This window comes from Chlorocebus sabaeus, chromosome 22 (genome assembly GCF_047675955.1).
Source record: "Chlorocebus sabaeus isolate Y175 chromosome 22, mChlSab1.0.hap1, whole genome shotgun sequence".
NCBI classification, from domain to species: domain Eukaryota; kingdom Metazoa; phylum Chordata; class Mammalia; order Primates; family Cercopithecidae; genus Chlorocebus; species Chlorocebus sabaeus.
The window spans coordinates 95,145,328-95,168,771 of record NC_132925.1 but is presented as its reverse complement, the minus strand read 5'-3'; the positions used below and the strand labels follow the sequence as shown (position 1 = coordinate 95,168,771).

The 23,444-nt window shown below is 43.0% G+C and overlaps 1 protein-coding gene across 2 annotated transcripts in view; it reads left to right on the top strand.

Annotated features, from left to right (window-relative positions):
- The window catches only part of ZNF35 (zinc finger protein 35), a 32,297-nt gene that overhangs the window by 1,088 nt on the left and 7,765 nt on the right, over positions 1–23,444 (top strand). The window contains exons 2-4 of one of the 2 annotated variants that reach the window (XR_012090653.1): positions 1,575–1,893; positions 3,186–3,330; positions 9,394–11,733. Coding sequence is in view for 1 of the 2 variants with exons in the window: in XM_073010295.1 (XP_072866396.1) it covers positions 1,702–1,893; positions 3,186–3,330; positions 9,394–10,640 (1,584 nt within the window). In the remaining variant the exon portion in view is untranslated. Of the gene's footprint in view, positions 1–1,574; positions 1,894–3,185; positions 3,331–9,393; positions 18,237–23,444 lie in introns of those variants that run through there. The other variant, XM_073010295.1, reaches the window with a different exon arrangement.

Here is a 23,444-nt window from a genome sequence, read left to right as displayed (position 1 = left end):
CGGTACATATCAACCAGCAAATCCTTGAACCAGTAATTCTCTGATTATTATAAAGGAATAATTCAGCAAAAAAAAAAAAAAATTTACAAAGAAAAACTTTTAAATATTAATAAAATGGAAATGTAAACTCTTACTAAATAAATGGTTCATAAATAGGATATGGTTACGTAAATGATAATATAGCCACAATTTAGAATACTATGCCAGAGTGAGGTAGTTCTATATGTATTGTATTGAAAGATTGTTAAGACTGTTGTGAAATACAGAAATTGAGTTAAAAAACAGTGCAGGTTGCTGAACAGTATATAACTGTGATGATCTAAAATATGTTTTTGAAAAATAAGCAGTATGTGTGAAGATGTACATATAAGCATGTAAATGCAGAGAAAATGGGTTAGGACTCCCATCTAAACTGATAAGTACTTTGTATGTGTGTGTGTAGTGTGTATAGGTTATATATTTAATTCTATATATTTCTGTATTACTTGATCCTTTTTCAATGAAGATTTATCAATACTATAGGTTATTGTGTAGCATTTAAAATAAGCATGAAGAGCTGGGTGTGGTGGCTCACGCCTGTAATCCCAGCACTTTGGGAGGCCGAGGCGGGTGGATCACAAGGTCAGGAGATCGAGACCATCCTGGCTACCACGGTGAAACCCTGTCTCCACTAAAAATACAAAAATTAGCTGGGCGTGGTGGTGGGCGCCTGTAGTCCCAGCTACTCGGGAGGCTGAGGTAGGAGAATGGCGTGAACCCGGAAGGCAGAGCTTGCAGCGAGCCAAGATCACGCCACTGCACTCCAGCCTGGGAGACAGAGCAAGACTCCGTATCTAAAAAAGAGTAATAATAACCATGAAGAATGGCAACATGAAAGTAATCTTTTTTTAAATCTTAAGTGTAATATTTTATCTCACAGGACATTTGGAAGCTATGGAAAATGTAAAAATCAAATTAAAAAAATGAAAAGAACCTTAAAACTACCTGTAATTACACCACCCAGAGATAACTACCCACTGCTAACATGTTTGTATAAAGACTCCCAGTCTTTTTCTTGGGATCCTTTTGTTCACATTATTTTGTATCCTTGGCAATAAAAAATCTTTTGTTGTAAAATCCTTTTTTTAAAAATGCTGTGATGATAATTGTGAAAATATGTATCCCCATAGTCAAAAACAAGAATTTATAAATCATAATTATTAGTAGTATGGTTGGAGATTTTCCTTTGAAAGAAATATCTTAAATCTTAAAATGTATAGTGGTTATCTCTTTGGAGGTAGACCGAGATGGTTTTTCTTAATCATTTGCTGCATTTTTTAAGTTTTTACAATAAAAGTATGTTAACTTTTAATCAGGAAAAAAATCAATAAACATTATATAAAGCTGTTTGCAATGTGGTTATTATGGGAAGACATTACAGATTTACAGTCCAACCCCTTCATCCTATGAGGGAGGAATAGAGGATTCCATGTCCTACAGTGGCCCCTGGCCAGACACTGGTGAAATTTGCCAGTGTGCTAAGTGGCATCCAGCAAATCTCTCCTTGGTGCTAACAGTGTTTTTTGATTTCTCAGTAGGCAGTACTCATCTTGGCCCTGGGAAGAAACTCAAGAAGAAGCTTCTGAAACATAAAGCTTAGATGGGGTTTGACCTCTGCTGGGCAGCTCCCAGCTGTATGAGTTCCCCTGCTGAGCAGAGAAGATGACTGCAGAATTGAGAGAAGCTGTGGCCCTAGCTCCATGGGGCCCAGTGAAGGTGAAAAAGGAGGAGGAGGAAGAAGAAAACTTCCCAGGTCAGGCATCCAGCCAACAAGTGCACTCTGAGAACATCAAAGTCTGGACCCCAGCGGAGGGTCTTCAGACAGGCCTTGATGGATCAGAAGAGGAAGAAAAGGTAAATTGGGGCCTGAGAGGAAGAGGGGAGGAGATACTTGAAGACCTCAAGGAGTTTAAGCGGGGACTCTACCCCTCTACTTCCACACCTGGAGTCTTATTTCTTGGGTATGATTCTAGCTTCCAGTCACTTGTAATAGGATAGAAATGTTCTCTTCTGATTGATGTGACATTCAGTACTTTCTATAAACCAGTGGTTCTCAAATTTTGCTACACAGAACCTGGAGAGCTTTTTATAAAATCTTGATGTCCATGCTGTATTCTGTTCCCATTAAATCATAATCCAGGGTCCAAGCACAGTGACTCACACCTGTAATCCCAGCACTTTGGGAGGCCAAGGCGGGAGGATCACTTGAGGTCAGGAGCTCAAGACCAGCCTGGGCAACATTGCACACCTCGTGTTTTTCTATGCAGAAATACAAAAAATTAGCTTGGAATGGTGGGATGTGCCTGTAATCTCAGCTGCTTGGGAGGCTGAGGTGGAAGGATTGATTGAGCCCGGGAGGCATAGGTTGCAGTGAGCCGAATTAACGCCACTGCACTCTAGCCTGGGCAACAGAGTGAGACCTTGTCTCACAAAAAAAAAAAAAAATAAGAATCTAGGGGTGGGACCTGGGTATCTATGTTTTTAAAAACTCTTCAGGTGATTTCAGTCAGGTTTTGACAATGCTAACCAGAGCTTCTAAAACTTTGATGTGCATAGGAATCACCTAGGGGCTCTTGTTAAAATAGTTGAAGTTCAGATTCTGATTGAGGACGTCTGGGTATGGTCTGAGATTCTGCGTTTTCTTTTTCTTTTTTTTTTCAAGCTTGTGGGTGATGCAGATACTGCTGCTCATCTTTGCACCACACTTTGACTCATGAGGCTGTACACTGTGCTGTCCTTAATGTTTCAAACGCACCCCTTACCATTACTAGTCAAATGAGGGCAGAGGTTCCCCCAGAGTCTTTCTGTAATAATATCAAAACCTTGCTGCTTTGTTCTTTAGATCCCACAAAAGTTCACTTTGAAAATTCTTCCCATGTGCTCTCTCCTCTTATGTACTCACTGATAAGCTAGGTTTAGATTCTGGAGTGAGCAGTGAGGTGCAATCAAAGTAATAAGCAAGTAGCTGGCTTGCTTCTCTGCCCAACTCACCCTGGGGGTTGGAGGAGACTCTGGCTTCCTTTTCTGTTTTTAAAAATTGTTTTATGGCCTCCAGGAATAGATAATTATGTTCTCATTCTCAAAATTGTAATCACACTACCCTCTACCACCAGTTCCCTCTTAAACATGTTCCTCCTTGTCTCTAGGGTCAGAACATATTCTGGGACATGGCGGTAGTCCTGAAAGCAACTCAAGAGGCACCTGCTGCTTCACCCCTTGGCAGTTACTCGTTACCAGGGACTCTGGCCAAGAGTGAGATACTGGAGACTCATGGGACCATGAACTTTCTAGGTATGGTTCAGTTCCCTGATTCTGAATCTGACCATGGGGGTTTCTCTTTTCAGAGACTGTGGTGGGCATCCAGTTTCCTAGGTTGACCAACAGAGTACTGAGGTATTAAAAGTGTCAAGGAAAGTTGGAAAGACAAATGCTGAAATGCCTGTGCATTTGTTACGGGAAGTGGCTTATTTTGCACACAGGCTCAAGACACCAGACAAACATAGGTTTTGTCCCTAAAACCTAATCAACACCAATATGGCACCAGGTTCAAGAGGCTGAAGAAGAGACCCAGGGCCAGCAAACGACATGGAGTTTTACTAGATGTTTATATACAGGTTAGACAGTCTAGAGGCAGTGGGCTGGGCACAGGAGAACCACATGCCCCAGCGGCACAGGCTAGGCAGGAGAACTGCAACCGCTTGCCAAAGACATGCAGTTTATATAACATTTTCACTTAACACCCTCCCATGAATGACCTCCACCTGGCAGCCTTAATTTAACACAAAATAAGGGGCCCCAATCCCCTTTAGGGCCCGTATTCCACTGAAAGGGGTGGGGAATGGATAAGGAATAGATCTCCAGGTTGGCCACTTCTGGATTCCTTTGCTTGGAACTCCAAACTGTATTCAGGTGTGTCTGCCATACAAGCTCATTCTCAGGTTATGCTTAAGTTGTTGCCATCAGGTGTTTTTACCATACAGTAGGCGAATTCCAAACTTACTTTTTAGTGATATTTATTGTTCAGTGAGTTTCATCTCTCTGCACACATGTAAGCACATGTCCTGTTTATGTGCTTTGTAGTTAGCATAGGTTGGTGAGCCTGCAAGAGATGCTAGCTGAGGTAGGATCAGTCAACTTTTGTGGTGATTTTGAGCAGATGCCCTGGAGATGTTCTGTTTTCATAGATCTTTGTGCAAATTATGGAGAATTTTGAGCAGCTATGTCAACCATAATGATGTTCAAAACTAGGTCTTCATGGAGGGTACTGATGGCTTATCAACTTGTTCTCTCTAAGCTAGGACTAAAGAAAGGGTAGTATGTTCTAAAGATCTCACTGGCAGTGGCAGAAGCTTGCCTGTGGAGGAGTGGCATATAAGTGAGGGTCAAGAATGCAGTATCCATGAGTCCTGTGTTTCAAAGCACTTATCAGATGGTTGCCAAGCCCTATTCTTTTTATGAGTCTGCCAGATAATTAACACTTTGAACCCTCTCTCCTCCCTAACCAGTTCCTCAGGCATCTGGGGACCAAGTCACTTTCTTAAACCAGCGCTATGGGGAAGACGAGGATCTCCACCTAGATTTTCTTGTCTTATTTTTAATTATTCCCAAACTCTTAGCAGCTTCTGTTCCCCACTTTCTGCTTTTTGTTCCATTCTCTCTGGTGCATTCCCCTGCGTGTCACTTATTTTCTGTCTCTTGGCTTTATCAGCCATTCATAGTCTTAACCCCAACAGCTGCACCTCATCAGGAATGGGCTCCCTTTTCCTACTTTGCCTCTTAACTCAAGACTGTGTTCATACCCGAGACTTACCATTTTGTGCTGCCAGCTATTTCCATGGCGATGGCAGGAACACTGCCAACACTATTTCCATGGCGATATCAGCAGGCGGTGGCGGGAACACTGAGCTCTATGTGTGAGAGACATCTGAGTGGGGTTGCTGCCCTGCCTCTAGTAACTCTGTGACCTTGAGTAAGTCCCTTCTCTCTCTGGACCTCCATTTCCTGTTCTACAAATTGGGTGTGTTCATTCATTAAGTATAGGATTCGTTGGCGCTCTCCTTCCTGTGTGCCAGGCAGTGTGATAGGTGCTAGAGATACAGAAATGAATAAGACACAACTTTGCTCTTTTTTTAGCTGAAGGAGAACAGTTTCATCATCATGATGAAATTGTATAATATACATGAAAGTGCTTTGGAAATTGTGATGTGTTACTGGGTTTTTAATGTCTGAGCAAGTTTTAACTGCAGTTTTCATATTTTAATTAATGTTGCATTTATTAAAGTTTATTCATTTAAAAACCAGTTTTTAAGCCATTAAGCTTAACTTTTTACTTCATACATACGTCTAGAAATGTTTGTATAAAAGTGAGAACATTTGTATTTTTTCTTTAATTTATGTTCAGTTAAGCTTCAAATTTTACAGATTAAATATTTTAAACATTTTGGCCTGGCGCAGTGGCTCAAACCTGTAATCCTAGCACTTTGGGAGGCGGAGGCGGGTGGATCACCTGATATCAGGAGTTCGAGACGAGCCTGGCCAACATGGTGAAAACCTGTCTCTACTAAAAATGCAAAAATTAGCCAGGCGTGGTGGTGCGTGCCTGTAGTCCCAGCTACTCGGGAAGCTGAAACAGGAGAATCGCTTGAACCTGGGAGACAGAGGTTGCAGTGAGCCAAGATTGCACCACTACACTCCAGCCTGGGTGACAGAACGAGAATCCGTCTAAAAATATAAATAAAATTAAAATTTTTAAACATTTAATCCTACCTGCTTATCAAATTTCTTTATATAAAACATAATTGCAAATCTGATATCTTTAGTTCTTTAAAACATTCCAAACACCTAACTGAGCAGATTTACAAGTCTTGTAAATAAAATCTTGGTAAACACACAGCTTTTATAAATCTAATGAATTGGACTTATAAATTTAGTAAATCAAATTACCCTTCTTATCTCTGAATATAGTCACCAGCTGAGATGGCAGCCTCATGTAGCATTTCAGGTATCTTAAAAAAAAAAAAAAAGTGAAAGAAAAGTATTGATTTCAAAACTATGGCTATGCCTGTGTTCTAGTTGGTCACAAATTAGTTTTTGGTTTAGTTTTTCATTATTTCTGTGCTTAATTTAATTTCTCTAGAGCTACAGTAATCCTACATGTTTTTAAAAAAGGAAAAATACCATTTCAGAGAAACCAAGGTTATACACCCAGATTATTTGCTGATTAATCTTTTTACCCAAAGAAATTTGAACTTGACTAACACCAGATGGACCCTAATTCTCTTTTCTTAGGCACTTGTCCAGACCCCAGGTCTTCTTTACTCAGTGATGAATCACTTGCATGAAAACCTTCTAGGCTACAGTTGCACCTGGTTTTGTAATGGTTTTGACAGGAGACATCATTCAGATAGAAGGAATTGTTTCCATTATTGACTGTAATCAGTTTAGTAGTTCCCACTGATCTTCATTTTTCATGCCCAACATTCTAAATCTCCCAGTAAGGAGGGTAGGAGTGAAGGTCAGGGAGACAGTGCAGCTATGAACTAAAGTTTTCATGGGCTCTGTTTCTGTTGGAGAGATGCCCAGCTTGGGGATGGGAGGCCCAGATGTCAGTGATGGGGAGTTAAAGCAAAAGAGGAGGTGAAAAGAACCAAGGGAGGAGATGTTAGATGGGAGAAGAATAAAGTGGGATGTAGGAGGAGATGTTAGATGGGAGAAGAATAAAGTGGGATGTAGGTGTTAAAGTAACAGTAAAGAACATAAGGAGAAGAAAACAGTCAGCAAAAGAAAAATAGAAGAGGCATGAAACTGTATATGGAAAAATTCAAAATATTTCACACAAAAAATTAAAAAATAGGAGAGGAGAGAGATGAAGAGTCAGTAAGGGGTCAAGATAACAGGAAAAAAATAAGAAAGCAACAGCAGAAGAAAAGATAGAAGAGCAAGTAAACTACAGAGAGAAAAACAGTACATTTTTTAAAAGCGAGAGAGAGCAGAACAGTAGGAATAGAAATAACCAGAAAAAGTTTAGCATTTCAGATTTTTTTTTTTTTTTTTTTTTTGGAGATGAGTTTCACTCTGCCGCCCAGGCTGGAGTGCAGTGGCATGATCTCGGCTCACTGCAACCTCCACCTCTTGGGTTCAAGTGATTCTCATGCCTCAGCCTCCAGAGCAGCTGGGATTACAGGTGCCCGCCACAACACCCAGCTAATTTTTTTGTATTTTTCCTAGAGACGGGGTTTCACCATGTTGGCCAGGCTGGTCTCCAACTCCTGACCTCAGGTGATCCACCTGCTTTGGCCCCCCAAACCAAAGTGCTGGGATTACATGAGCCACCACACCTGGCTTTTTTTTTTTTTTTTTTTTTTTTTTGAGATAGCGTCTCGCTTTGTCTCGTCCAGGCTGGAGTGCAAGTGCAGTGGTGCAGTCTCAGCTCACTGCATCCTCCACTTCCCAGATTCAAGCGATTCTCCTGCCTCAGCCTCCCAAGTAGCTGGGACTACAGGCATGCACCACCACACCTGGCTAATTTTGTATTTTTAGTAGAGACGGGGTTTCACCATGTTGGCCAGGCCAGTCTCAAACTCCTGACCTCAGGTGATCTGCCCACCTCAGCCTCCCAAAATGCTGGGATTACAGGCGTGAGCCACTGCGACCTGCCAGCATTTCAGATTTTTATTGTTTGTCATATCTGGGGCTCTACTATATCCAGCACTTGGGCATTTCTTTCCTCTGACACTGCTCATCTTGTCTGAATGATTGTGATAGAATTTCAGATTACCATAGTCTTAACCAGGCAATCAAACCAGGCTGTTTTCCTGCCCCCAATATTGCTTTGTACCACTCCAACATCCTTGTCCCACCCACTCATATCATTGGTTGGATGGTCATCCTGTAGGATATTTCCCTCTTATGGATGCTAGTCTCCCCACTGTGCAGTAGCAGCAGTTATAACCTGAAGCTCACAGCACCACTGCTCATATCTGAGCTGACATCACCAGTGGGAATACCTCCCTCCTCTACAGGCTTGCCACCCATTCCTGTTACCCTTTATTTCACTTGCCTTATTTCTTGAGCTTGGTTTAACTGACAAACACTTGTTAAGGGTTCATTGTGCCAAAACTGGGTTACATGGTTGCACATTTCAAGGTCAAGGAAAGTGAGGGTGCAGAGGAGGCAAACATAAAGAACTATGATGTTACTGATAGCAGGACTCCTTTTTGATACCATTAGATTCTGAAGCAATGTAAAGCATCCAGAGACTAATCAGTGTCATAAAGCTTCAGGGTGTTTTGATGTTCTCATGATATTTTCTGGCATTATGGAGCAGGCTATGCCATAACTCAACAAGGTCAGCTTTCCTTGACACAATGCTAAGCTATTCCTATGACACAAGGGTAAGAGTTTGCCATGTACGGTTTCTTTTTTAATTCTCCTAGTGTAGCTGTCTATCACCATAGCAACTCCCCTCCCCTGAGCATTCATCTTTCCTTCTGACCCCTCACAACATCATCAGTCAGCCTGAAAGTTGCTGCACACATTCAGAACACTGACTGTATTCCAGACAATGCCTTAGTAGTTGACATAGAGTAACTCCATTAATATACTCACAGCCTTATGAGGTAGATACTATTAGTATCACTGTTTTAGAGATTGGGAAACTGAGGCACACAGGAGTTAAGTAGCCCAAAGTCATGCAGCTAGTTAGTGTCAGAGCAGAGATTTGAAACCAGGCAGTCTGGCTCTAGAATCCATGTTCTTAACCTGTATGCTGCAGGACCTCACAACGTTTCATATGCTTTTGGCTGCTGTGGCTATCTTGGCAGCCAGTGTTACCCTTTCTGTCCATGCTTATCCTTTCTTTGATATCCAGTATCCTCAGACACAGAAACCTCGGTTGCTAGATCTTTGTTTACAGGTAGCAAATCTCCCTAATTAACTGGTGGGTTGTAAGCAAATCCACACTAAGTAGCTAAGGTAAGAAGGCAAGCCTAGGGAGAGGCTCATGTCCTTCATAACTGGTCTTCATTGCAAGGGCAGTCATCATACAGCCAGGAGGAGCGCTGTCTGGAGATTGGGCCTCCCTGGCATGAGGCAGCGGGGTTAAGTGTCTATTGGAGGCAAGTGGAAGGGCTGGAAAGACCATGAGTCAGTGGATTCTGCCGTAGGTAGAGAGGAGGGCAAAGCCGCAGCTGAAGAACCTATGGAGGAGAGGTGACATGTGATGGGATTCTTTTTTTTGATGAAGCCATTTTGTGGAGGTGCTGAGATCACATACTCCCTTTTATGACGTGATGATCCTATTTTTTTTCTAGGCCAGAGAAAGCTAACATTTGTATTGTCTGTTTCTTGGTTCAGGTGCTGAAACCAAGAACCTACAGTTACTGGTTCCAAAATCTGAGATATGTGAGGAAGCTGAAAAACCCCTCATCATATCAGAAAGAATCCAGAAAGCTGATCCTCAAGGACCTGAGTTAGGAGAAGCTTGTGAAAAAGGAAACATGTTAAAGAGGCAGAGAATAAAGAGGGAAAAGAAAGATTTCAGACAAGTGATAGTGAATGACCGTCAGTTATCTGAAAGCTTCAAAGAAGAAGAAAACCAGAAATGTAAGAAATCTGGGGGAAAATACAGCCTTAATTCTGGCGCTGTTAAAAATCCGAAAACCCAGCTTGGGCAAAAGCCTTTTACATGTAGCGTGTGTGGGAAAGGATTTAGTCAGAGTGCAAACCTCGTTGTGCATCAGCGAATCCACACTGGAGAGAAACCCTTTGAATGTCATGAATGTGGGAAGGCCTTCATTCAAAGTGCAAACCTCGTTGTGCATCAGAGAATCCACACTGGACAGAAACCTTATGTTTGCTCAAAATGTGGGAAAGCCTTCACTCAGAGTTCAAATCTGACTGTACATCAAAAAATCCACTCCTTAGAAAAAACTTTTAAGTGCAGTGAATGTGAGAAAGCCTTTAGTTACAGCTCACAACTTGCTCGGCACCAGAAAGTCCACATTACAGAAAAATGCTATGAATGTAATGAATGTGGGAAAACATTTACTAGGAGCTCGAACCTCATTGTCCACCAGAGGATCCACACTGGGGAGAAGCCCTTTGCTTGTAACGATTGTGGCAAAGCCTTTACCCAGAGTGCAAATCTCATTGTACATCAGCGAAGCCATACTGGTGAGAAGCCATATGAGTGTAAAGAGTGTGGGAAAGCCTTTAGTTGTTTTTCACACCTTATTGTGCACCAGAGAATTCACACTGCAGAGAAACCTTACGACTGCAGCGAATGTGGGAAAGCCTTCAGTCAGCTCTCTTGCCTTATTGTCCACCAGAGAATTCACAGTGGAGATCTTCCTTACGTATGTAATGAATGTGGGAAGGCCTTCACATGTAGCTCATACCTACTTATTCATCAGAGAATTCATAATGGAGAAAAACCTTACACATGTAATGAGTGTGGGAAGGCCTTCAGACAGAGGTCGAGCCTCACCGTGCACCAGAGAACCCACACTGGGGAGAAGCCCTATGAATGTGAGAAGTGTGGTGCAGCTTTCATTTCCAACTCACACCTCATGCGACACCACAGAACCCATCTTGTTGAATAACAAGTAAGGAAGAGGAAGACCTCCAGCATTGGTCATAACCTTCTGCCTCCCTAATGAGACACCTCTTTGCTGTTTTCTTCCTCCTCTATAAAAGTGAGGGCTATGTCCTTAAAAGTTAAGAGTTTTCGGGAATGCAGCACAAAACACAAGAAAAGCATTTCAGAGGCTAATTTAAAGAAAACAAAAAGTAAGCATCTAAAGGCAAGGACTTTGTTTTAACTGTACCTTAAGCGGTCATGTTTTCTGAAGTGGAATGTGGCTTTCTTAGGAATGGGTCATACAAAGCTAAGTGGTAATGATGTTATTTGGGGAAAGGTCTTTTTTGCTTAATTTTGTTTTTTAAAACTCTGATGATTGCTTGAGCAACAGGCAGGTTATCTGCCTGGTTGAATTCTGGTTGAACTGTGTATTCCAATATTTCTGGTTAAGTGGTGACTAGGTAAGGAAACCACTTGGGGTATCAGTTCAACAATTCACTTATGAACGTTTATAAGCTTTCCATTTCCTAGGTAATTTTTAGAAAGTCAGTCAAAACAAAAAAACTTTACTGAAAATGGACAGAAATAGGAAATGGACTTTTTCCTTACTGTCTATACCTCTTGAACCTTGGTATTGTAAAGATCTGGGGACCTCTGAGTCTATTCTGACCATTCCCTAGTCTGCATGGCCAAGCACTCAAGGATTGATGGACACCACACACCAGCTATATTCATTTGCCAAGATCAACAGCTCCTTCTCCAAACAACTCAAGCCCCCAATTCCCATCACATTCCATTTGGGTGAGATGCAACTAACAGCCCCTTCCTGGATAAAGGAGTCAAAGAATAAAGCTTGCCTAGAGGCATGCCCCAGTTGTCTCTGCTGTCATTCTGCTCAAGTCCAGGCAGGGGTCTCAGTTTGGGTTTCATTCTGACATTCTGGATGGTGTTCAGAAGAAATGGTGGAGCTCTTCTCATTCTGAGAGGACCTAAGAGGGAAAGTGAAGGGAGAGGGAAGGTGGAAGTAAGATTCCTAAGGTCTTAATTTGATTTTTTGAGAAATTCAGAGGTGTTGGAATATGAAAACTTTTAGAGGGATGAAGAAACTGGCTAAGGTAAGATATCTTTGTTACCATTGAGCCTTTACTCCTGGAAGAATGGTTTATTAAACTATGCAGTAGGTAATATGTAATAATATTGCCTTGTATTTATACAGAACTTTTATTCTTTGTTGTGTACCCTTATGTATTGACCATGATACCTGGCATGTATCTCACGCGTTCACATAGATCACTACCTTAGTCCTTACAACACTGAAAGAGGTGGTTGCCTGTTTACCGGAGAATGGTCATTTAGTGCAAGGCCAAGTAACAAGTGACAGCTTATATCCAAGTCCAGGATCTGAATCTAGATTCTGTGTTCTGCCATGCCACTTGCCTCACTACCTGTAATCCCGATGCAGACCTGTGGGGGAGACAAAGGGGTATGTAGTCCCATTTTTCAGGTGAGGAAGCTGATGTGACAGATTTTGGGGAGTGCCTTAGGCACTGTGACCAGAAATCAGCAAACCTAAGATTATTTGGTCTCCTGATTTCTGGCTCTGTCCCTCCACGCTATTCCAATGCCTCAGGGCATACGAGAGCATTTATCATAAATGCTGAGCCTGATGCAACTCTCATGCAGAAGTCCCATGCATTTATTATCACATTTCTGCAAGACTAAATATTAATCACATAGTGTTTTCTAGTTTATAGAGCACTTTTTTTGGTTTGTTTTTTGTTTTTGAAATGAAGTCTTGGCGCTGTTGCTTAGGCTGGAGTGCAGTGGCACGATCTCGGCTCACTGCAACCTCTGCCTCCCAGGTTCAAGTAATTGTCTTACCTCAGTCTTCTGAGTAGCTGGGACTACAGATGAGTGCCACCACGCCTGGCCAGTTTTTTTTGTTTTTTTTTTTTGAGACGGAGTCTTGCTCTGTCGCCCAGGCTGGAGTGCAGTGGCGCGATCTTGGCTCACTGCAACCTCCGCCTCCCAGGTTCAGGCGATTCTCTTGCCTCAACCTCCTGAGTAGCTGAGACTACAGGTGCACACCACCACCCCCGGCTAATTTTTGTATTTTTAGTAGCCACAGGGTTGGTCAGGCTACTCATAAACTCCTGACCTTGTGATCCACCTGCTTCAGCCTCCCAAAGTGCTGGGATTAAGGAGTAAGCCACTGTGTCCAGCCTTTTTTGTATTTTTAGTAGAGATGAGGTTGCACTATGTTGGCTAGGCTGGTCTCGAACTCCTGACCTCAGGTGATCCACCTGCCTCGGCTTCCCAGAGTGTCAGGAATATAGGCACGAGCTACCATGCCTGGCCTACAGTGCATTTTCACATACAGAAGGCATACACAAGAAAGCTTATTAATTTCCTTTTTCCTCCCTCATCTATTTTTTTGTCAAAACATATGCAACTTATTTTTGCAGTTTTGCTCTAAATCATAGAGACACAAATACAAGAAATCAAAAGGATTCAAAAGTAGGATCACATACTCATGCCCTCACCAATCCTAACAGTGACTGTTCCAGTCTCCCTGATGCAATGGAGAGACCCAAAGAAACCACCACCTGTCTCTGCTGAGAGTAAGAACAAGTTAGTTTTTTTCCCCTGCCTTATCAGGAAACTGAGAATATAAGGAGAGCAGGTCTGAAGATTTGAGATAACTCTGTGACCTTGACCTCCGAAGAGACCAAAACTACTTTGCTGAAAAAAAATATCTGCTGGGATTTATGACCATTAAGACAGTTAAACCATTCTACTATCACGTGTTTATCCTTGTAATTGAATATTAAGTTATGGAGGATTGTAATTTTCACTCATAGGTAGTTCAGAAAAGCTACCCAGGCGATTATGATGCAAAACTAGGTTTGAGATTCACTGACCCAACCTTGCAGTAAAGCAGTGGTTTTAAACCTTGGCTTCATGTTAGAATCACCTTGGGCACTTTTTTAAAATTTCCATTTCTAGACCTCAGTATTTTTTAAAACTCTGGAGGGGATTACAATGACAAGCAAAGGTGATGAACCACTGTAGCAAAAAGTAAAGGCTGCAGGTCAAGAATGTGTGTGATCAAAGGTGGAGGGGGTGGGGGGTGCTCCAGGATAAGGATCTGTATGTGCAAAGCATTCGATGTATTTTTAGCAGAACAGGACACTTACTTTACACTGGCTGCATTAGGTGTCCATCAGTGCCTCTGCCAACCATTGGATGTTGGAGGATTCTGCTACCTAACTTATTTTATTTGTATTTAAGTGAATATACCAGGCATTTATATGAGTAAACCAAGTTTTATATAACATACTTTTGGTATGTATTATGACCTTTTACATTTCTACTTGGATTTCATCTCCAGATCTCAGTTTCCACAAACCTGCATCTAGGTTCAGGGCCTCTGATTCTGCACAAATCATGTGAGCCAAGTGGATTGATTACTAGACAGATCAGATCCTTCCCCAGCTAATAACTCTCCCTCCTGAGTCCAGCCCTGAAAATAAATTGCAGCCTGCCATTTTCTTTATGGTTTATAATAAGGGAGGAGTGGCCACCTTTTGTCAGTTTGCTTAGTTTCCTGTTCTTTGGACTCATCTCCCATCTTTTTTGGGTAGCCTTGCTAGGAGTGGTTGAGAACTCTGAAGCCCCATTTTCCTAAGTTGCTGAGAGCTATCAGACTTTTAGCTGTCAAGCTGAGAGCTCTGTTGCAGGCCTAGTGATTGGCATTAAGAGTAGGGCCAGGAAATCTGTCCTCATCCTCAGATGAGACCAACAGATATGTATTAAGTGGAGCACAGTGATGCAAAACTGATGGTGAAATCACAGTACTCTGGGAGCACAGGAGAAAGCCTTCGATCCCTAACACACATAAAGTTACACACTCAAATACCCATAAATTCCTCGAGGCTTAGGAAGTGGTGACTTTGGACAAACCTAATTGTTCATCTGCTCTATATCCCCTCCCTTTCTCAGGTAGTTGTCCCTCTCCTACATCTGGCACCTCTCCACTTGCTCATCCATTGTAGGTACTGCAACCTTTCTGGGGTTGCAGCCCCTTTGGAAATCCAGGGGAGATTGTGGATCCTCTTCTCCTAAGAAATGTACGTTGCAGATTAAATCTTGTGCTTACTTGGAGGTTATGCAGGCTTCCTGAAGCCAATACATAAATCTAGGGCCTAAAATCTAAACTGGGGATGTATTACATAATCACTGGTGACTTTTTTTTAAATAAGGTTAGGTTTCAGAATCGCTAAGAATGTTGCCCAGACGCATAACCTTTAAAATTTGTTTTTCTCCTGGATTCCTTCCCTCATCAAATGACATTATCCCCACCACCTGGGGCACCCAGATTGAATGTCCAGAAGCTATTTCTGCCTTCCTAAGCATCATTCATTACAAAAACATTTTGTGTTCCCTTTGTGGTGAATGTTGTGCTAGATTCTGGAGTGCCAACGCAAACCTGGTCCACTAGCCCTGTTGTCATGTCTTGTTATGGGAAAAATACCAGGATCCCTAACATGATTTACTGAGCTCTTCATAATCGCTTTCCAGCCTCATCTCTTCACTCTCAGGCACCTTTTAGTGCAGCCTAGAGGCACATGCTTGCTCTCCTCTGTGCCTTTGCTCACACTTTTCTCAGTGGCTATAATACCTCATCACTACTTCCCACTCAGTCCCCTTCTATTTTTGTAAGCTTAGTTTCTTCTAATATTTGGTTCAAGTTCCATCTCTGGGAAACCCCTGACTGCCTTATGGCCAAAGGCATATTCAGAAGTATATTTATTGATATGCATATACGAGTGCATGATATGCTGTGTATCCAGGGATTTACCTTTTTGCTTTAAAGTGAAAAAATCTGGATTAAAAATTGTGTATATAGTACACTTCTCATGTACTGTTGCTGTTATATATACTATATACTATTTAAAAGTATATAGATAAATTACCTAAAGGAAATAAGAAAATATCATAAGTGGTTAAATGACTTGCAGCCATACAGATGGTTAATTCCAGGCTTAGCTTCAAACCCATATACTCTGGATAATAGGATTATGGGTTACTAAGAGGGATTTTGTTTCTTTGTTTGTTTGTTTTAGTAATTTCTGTATTTCTATAAGGAGCAAGAATTTTATAAAAATAAATTATTATATTTGCATATCTAGTTTATTATATTAACTATAAACCATATCTCAATTCTCCATTTTGTGGTATGTTGGAGGGACCTTCCCTTCCTTTCTCTTTCCCTTTTCCACATTGTTGTCTCTTACATTATCAAGTCTGATAATTCTTAAATTCTATTCTGTAACCAGTTAGGATTTTATGGTTTGTTTATTGATAGATTTCAAAAGCTGAAAATAAACAGCATGAACATTATTATGACCATGTGAATATTGTTGACTGCAGATCTTAGCCTACTGTGTTTATATTTCCTTTTGGGATCAGCTTTTTGTTTTTACTGAAGTTTCTACTTGCCTTTCTTTTTACCTTGTACTGGTTGTTTTCCACACACTCGCAGTCATCTTCAAATTCTCCATTCAATTAAATACTCTGTTGAATTCACTTATTTTCTCGCTGTATATTCCCCTTTCAGCCTCCTGCTCTAGTCTGTTTTTGATGCCCTTTCTGCCTATTATTCTGTTGTTACACTGGACTCAACTGTTTCCTGAATTCTGTGTCTTCTTTTTTCTTTATTTACTTCATCATTTTACTATAGTACATGTCAAGTCTCCTGTCAGGAAAAAGTACATGGAAGGCAAAGTTGTTGAGTGTTTATATGTCTTTCTCTGACTTCTCACTTGATGGTAATTTGATGGGCTCTGGAATTCTAGGTTGAAAAATTTCCCTAGAAGTTTGTAGCCATCACTTCACTGACTTACAGCATCCACTGCTGCTGAGATGCCTGATTCCAATCTGATACTTATTTATTTGACGATAAATAGTATTTACATTACAGTGATCTGTTTTTGCACCCCTATGCCTGGAAGCTTTTAAAGTCTCTTCTTTATCTTTGATGTATTCAGTTCCCTAATGCTCAGTGGAATTTTTCAATCTAGAGACTCAGGTACTCCTACTCTTGGAAATTTTCTCATTTTTTATATGACTATTCCCCCTTTCCATGTTTTTTTTTTCCTTCTGTTTTTACTCTTTATAGAGTTTCTGCTAATCAAATGTTGGACCTCGTGGATTGATCCTTAGCTGCATTCATTATTTCCATTTCTTTGTCTTGTGCCACTATGAGAAGAGTACCTTATTTTCTAATGAATAATATTTTTAACAGTAACAATTTTAACAGTAACTAGTTTAATTTCTGAGAGCCTTTTCTTAAAAGTGTCTTCTGTCACATGAATTATCTCATTCCCTTCATGCCCCTGCCACTGGGTCCTTTTTCCCCTCTGTTTACCTTGTTTACTCTCAGTAGAGACTTTCCTCAAATGTGTTGTGATTCTTACACCCATGTACATGTGTGCGCGTGTGTGAGTGTGTCTATGAATTAAAAGCCTAATTGAGACCTCTGTATGTAGGAGTGAAATTTGCCCACTATTTCCCTGGAACCCCTAAATGCCAGAATACAGAATATTTTGCCTTGGGCTCTTACATTTAATCAGCAAAAATCCTCTGATATTTTTGTCTGGGGTTTAGATGCTGTTAAGTGCTTTTCTAGAAGTGGAGGGAAGGAAGCCAAGTGTTATTACAGAATTCCAGTTAATGCCCTTATTATTAGATCCACTTCTGCCTCCCACCCTTCATTGTACCTGGGGTTTTGAAATTCCAAGTCTTCGGGGTTGAGCAGGGTAGATCAGCTAGCTCCTTCCATTGGATAGCTCTCAGCAAGAGTTCCAAGCTGTTACTCCCTCCACCCAGCTTTCTTAGTTACCACATCATTCATTTTCCATCTTCTAGAAATTTGTTCCTTTTATCTCTTCATTATACTTTTTTTTTTTTTTTTTTTGAGACGGAGTTTTGCTCTTGTTGCCCAGGCTGGAGTGCAATGGGGCGATGTCGGCTCACTGCACCCTCCGCCTCCCGGGTTCAAGCAGTTCTCCTGCCTCAGCCTCCTGAGTAGCTGAGATTACGGGAACATGCCACCATGCCCATGCCCAGCTAATTTTTTTTTTTTTTTTTTTTTTTTTTTTTTTTAGTAGAGACAGGATTTCACCATGTTGGCCAGACTGGTCTCCAAGTCCTGACCTCCAGTGATCTGCCCACCTCGGCCTCCCAAAGAACTGGGATTACAAGCATGAGCCACTGTGCCCAGCCTCATCATTACACATTTTAACCATTTTTTTCCATTGTTATTTTAGGGAAAGTTAAACCATTTTTAAAAGAATGTTGATATCCTTTCATACAGCAGTACCACTTTTAGAAAGCTATCTTAAGAATGAGTATTTGTACAATGATTTACATACATGTCAATGTTACTCGTTTCACAAAAAATAAGTGACTAACCTAAGTAACAATAGGGGAATGATTAAATAAGTTATAATACTATGGAATATTGTGCAACCACTAAAGGTCATAATTAAAAGAATAGTGATATGATAATAGCACACAGTAATATTAAATAAATAATGCAAAGTACAAAATAAAACACTGTACAGAGAGCTGAGTTTTCTAAGATGCACATGCATAGGAAGGAAAGAAATTGGGGGTTAACTGCGGTTAAATTTTCGGCATTGTCTACATTTTCTACAGTAAGCCTGAATTACTTTTATGATCAGGAGGGGAAGGTTAATAGAAAGATCATGGCTTCTTCAGAGTGGTGAGACTTTCTTGTGAAGTGTGAAATGGGTAATGGGGAATAATAGAATAAGGGTCTGGAGAAATAAGGTCCCTGTTTTTATCCATTGTTAGCATTTTATGGTTACCAAGAACCTAATACCAGGTGAAGGAGTTCAGCAGAGGAATATGTATTTGTGACATTGTCCTGGCTGGACTGTGAAGGCTGAGCTGGTGAGGGGAGAAAGGAATCCTGAAGACCATATTGGCGGTTTTTTTCAGAGCCCAAGATAGATGGTGGGATTCTGACCCAGCCATTAGAAGGGGGCCAGAGGAGAAGGAATAGATGTGATGTTTTGAAGACAAAATGAGCAGACTTCAAGGGACACGGAAGATCAAGCAGCAAATTCCCAAGCCAGAAGTCTGGGCCTCTACATCCTGGTGAGACCTACGATATGACAAACGAGGCCAGGCCCAGGTCCGAGAGGCACTGCTTTCCTTGCAGCTCTCTGGAACTACCCTGTCTTCACAGTGGCTAATGCCTCTCTGATGTTGGGAAGGGCTGGAGACAAGGGAGGAGACAACCCAACTCCTAGCAGGCTACCTGGCTCTTGTAGGCTACCTTGACACCAACTAGTTTCCCCACTTGTACCATGTGTGGTTTTCCAGAATTCCTGTGATCTCTGGTATTTTCCCTCCAAGGAGTGGGGTTCCCTCAAGGCAAGTCCCACTACTGAACCAATAGCAAGGTTGTAATCATCACTACTGTTAGTTGAGGGGTTCCTGTGTGCCAGGCACCATACTAAATGCCAAGTGTGTTTTATCTCATTTAATCCTCACATGAGGAGGGATGTTCTCTTACGCCATTTGCAAAACCAGTAGTCCCAGTCAGGATTAGAACAACTCTGATGTACAAGTCTGTGCCCCTTTCTCCCAGGTGAACTTCTCAGTGCACCCCTAAGGGCTCCTCTCCACATGTAAGAGTTCTTTGTTAAATTGAAAGAGCAGTGCTTGCCTGTAGTAAAAAGATCAATGGTGCAAAAGCATACAAAGAGATGTGAGACTCCCTCCCAGTCCACACAACCAGTCTCCTACCCCAGTGGTAGCTATTGTTAAATTTCTTGAGGATCCTTCCTCAAGATAGTCCCAGCATTTACACCCTTATGTATTGCCCTTAAAGAAACACGAAAAAACAAATGAAAGCTTAAGATACACAGTCTACACCTTGCTTTTTTCAGTGTCTTGGAGATGGCTTTATATTAGCCTGTAAGATATACCTCATTCTTTTTTTCACTGCTTTGTGATACTCCATTGTATGAATGTACCATAATTCATACAGTCCCCCTGTTGGTGGGCCTCTAGGTTCTTTTCTGCCTTTTGCTATTACAAACAGTACTGTGCCGAATATCCCCGCACACTGTCCTTGGATAAACTGATGAAATTAAATGGTAGGTGCATTTGATATTTTGATAGAAATTGGAAATGTAGTTCCCAGTGTGTGTGAAAGTGCCCATTCCCCTGAATCCTCTGAAACTATTGTGTTGTTTCTGATCTCATAAATGAAAACTGCTCTCATATTTTAGTTTGCATTCAACCATGAGTGAAACTGGGTACCATATCCCATGTTTAAAAGCCATGTGTATTTATTTTCTGTGACTTGCTTACTCGCGTTCTTTAGCAGTTTTCTGTTCATCCTTTTAATAATCGATTTGTACAAACTATAAAGAAATTACCCTTATCTGCTATATGTGTTGCAAATATTTTCCCAGGTTTATTGTTTGTCTTACTTAATTTTGCTGTTTGGATATTTAAAATTTAATATCAAATCATGGACTTTCCCTCTTCAAGATGATATGTTCTCCCATGATTTCTAGTCCTTTGAGAGTGGTCCCTTCAAAATTCTTTGTGGATAAGGACTGAGTCAGGTCTTGGCCCTGCCTCCCACCCCTTTTCCTCTGGCATCCAGGTGGAGGAACCAAGCAGGAAAAACACATAGATGAAGACATCTCCCAACTTACTAAAGCAGCCGGGCAAGAAGCTTGCACCAGGGCCTTCTGCCCTTGCCAGATTCATTGAGCCAGTCAAAAGTAGGGTGTCCGGGAAGCCCGGCAGCGAGACCAGCGAAGAGCGGAGCAAGTTGAGGGAGGAATGGGCAGTCCGAGAAAGGGAGAACAGAAGAGGCTGTACCCTCGGATGGGGTGGGGTTGGGGCTGGTGGGGGGCTGCAGCCAGATTAGGACAGGCCCTAATCTGGGGTGGGTGGCGTGTTGGGGGAAGAAAAGAGAAGGAGGGGCTAGAGCTTGAGATATGGGAGGCAATGGAGGAGGCTGCAGCTATGGGGGCAGGGGAAGGGGAAGAATCGGGAATGGGCAAGAAGAGCAGTGACATGCAGATGGAGGTGGGCAGCAAGGGTAGGAGTCAGGATCAGATGTGGTGTCCTGGAGGAGGAGCCCAGTTCAGGAGGAGCCAGGGAGGAAAAGGGCGGCTTCCTCCAGGACCCTGGGACCCTCGTGCTGCCCACTGCTTTCTCTGGCCTTAGGTGGGCAGGGCAGAAACCAGACCGTACTCCTGAAGGCAGGTGGGGAAGAGGGCATTCTAGGCTGGCCCTTTTCCTCACCTCCCAACCCAGGACAGATCCCTAAGCTCTCTGACGGAAGTTCTCTCTTGCCATTGTGAGGCTGGGGTGAAATGAGGGCTAAGAAATGGCTTTGTACCGATTAAAAGGCTCCCTGCTTGCACAGGCCTGCTGTGGCCTTCCGGAGGACAGGGTAGGCATGGATAAAAGAAAAACAAGCCTCACCTGATTGGAAAACATTTTATGTTCACAGTGCAACGTGGGGTGCCTGCCCCTGACTGCCTTATACATGGGCCTCAGCCGTGCTTCCAGAGCCTTGTTCTGTGGTGGACGCTTAACAAATGACAAGCAGAGGCCTTGTCTGAGGGAGGCAAGATGTGAAGTCACAACTCAGAATCTGTTTAGAGCCTAAGGGGCCACTGTGCTGAAGAAGGAGCCACATAGTTCTGTGACCCCTTGGGCCAGAAGAAGCTATGGGGGGTTGTCTCTGGAAATAAAGAGTGTCTGGCAGGGTCTGGACCACACCTGATCCCCCCACACAAGCCCTACGAGGAAGGAGCAGGATGGATGGTCTCTGGTCCCAGACAGCTGTGGGGGCCAGAGTGGCTTCCAGAGGCTGGGATGGGCTGGAGCACCTTTCCTTCCTTCCACCCCGGTGGGCAAAGCTAGGCCTTTTAAACCATAGGTGCCCACAGTCATGAACTGCATTCACAAGGGCCTGGTCCCAAGATGCCCCTGCCTCCTTAAGGAGCTGATAATCCTCCTGGGATGGGACAGGTCTCTGGCAAACAGTATTTACTGTCCCTTTAGGTGACACCTGATGATCCCGAAGAACCAAAGGGTTTTCTGTCTTCCATCACGAGTTCGAATGAGAGTGAGGTGCACACAGATGAGGATGCGTCCTGTGAGCCTGAAGGAAGAGCAGCCCCAGGCCAGTGGTTCTTGCCTTGGGAACACCCGCACCAGGGCTAAGGGCTGGCATTTCCCATCTTAGCTTGGTGGGGCACAACCAAAGGTGAGAGGTGGGAATATGGCTGTCCCTAGAAGAGTGTGGTGAAAGGACCAGGGGTTGCCAGGGCAGGGCTGCAACTCATTTTCTCATAAGCCATTCTTTATTCACAGGTGAGGCGTGGCCCTTAGGTGTGAGAGATGCACCAGGCTAATTTTATTCTCTCTTATTCACTCAGTGTCCAACTGTCCAGCTGCTACCAAGTGCCAAGCACCAGGCAGCCATGAGGCGCCTTTCAGGACCTGTTCTGCTTCTGACTGGTTAGGTCATCTCAGAGAAGTCAATGTCCTTGCCTGTCAAATGAAGCAGCGTTTCCTGCCCTGCCAGCTTCACTGGGTGGTATGCATCAAAGGAGACTGGGACAGGACAGGGCTGTGAACAGTTCAGTCATTTGACATCGCTGTGATTATTAACCAGGGTGGGGTCATTGTCCAAGAAGAGAAGGGATGCTCTTTGGGAGGGATGCTTCCGTGGGCTGCATGGGGCCAGGGCCCCCTCCTGGAGATGACTCCTCAGTGTTTTTTGCCTTTAAACACCAGACCCTCCCTGAAAGTTTACCTTTACTTATTATGGGTTCTCTCCACTGCCCACCAGCAAAAGGAGCGGGAGAAGGTAGGGTCAGCACTGTGACCTTCTTTAGCTTCCCCTCCCAAGGCCATCAGTGAACTTTTCTCCACAATTTTTTTTCCAGGTCTCAGTAGTAGCCTGGTGACAACAGCATGAGCTCTAGGAGAAAGCCACCCTGAGAGTAGGGCTGGAGCTTCCTCTGACTTCAGCCCTGTAAGGCTACCTGCTGCCTGGGACCCATCCGTTTCCTGCCCCAAGGGCCACTGTTGGAGAAGTGCTGCTAGGGCTGAATTGAGAGGCCTCAGCCAGCCTGGGTAAGGCCGCTTTCCACTGGGTCTTCACCACCACGCCTCAGAAATGTGGGTCTCTGACACTCAGCAGAATGCACCTCTCAGAACCCAGGCTTCAGGGCCTAGCCATCCCCAAGGCTGCCAAACAGGTTGTGTATGTCTTGGGAAAGGCCATTTCCCTCCTGGTCAGTTAGCAGACATCTCTTTGTGAATTACTCCAAGGTGCTGAGCTATCCATGGAAGGAAGCACCAGAGAGAATGTGTCGCCCAGCTCTGTGAGCAGACCTGGCTGCAGATGCCAGGCCAGGCTGGAGACCACAAGGGTTCTGTCTACCAAACACCCACTGCCAGACCCTCACGGCACCACAATTTCACATTAATTAGACAAAGAACTTGCCTAGGTGGTTTTCCTGGGTCATGATCCAAATTATTTGTAATAACTCCCCAAAACAAAGAGTCAAACCCCCCAAAATTCTTTCCCCTTGGTTAGCTGTGGCTGTCTGGCAAGCATAGTGGTCCTCAGGGTGACCTTCATGCCAAAACCAGTCATTCAGAGCCATCCTGAGCATTTTGCCAGATGTGCACTAGTGCTAATTCTGGGGCCCAAGGGAGGCAGGATAAACATATTTTACTTGTTGGC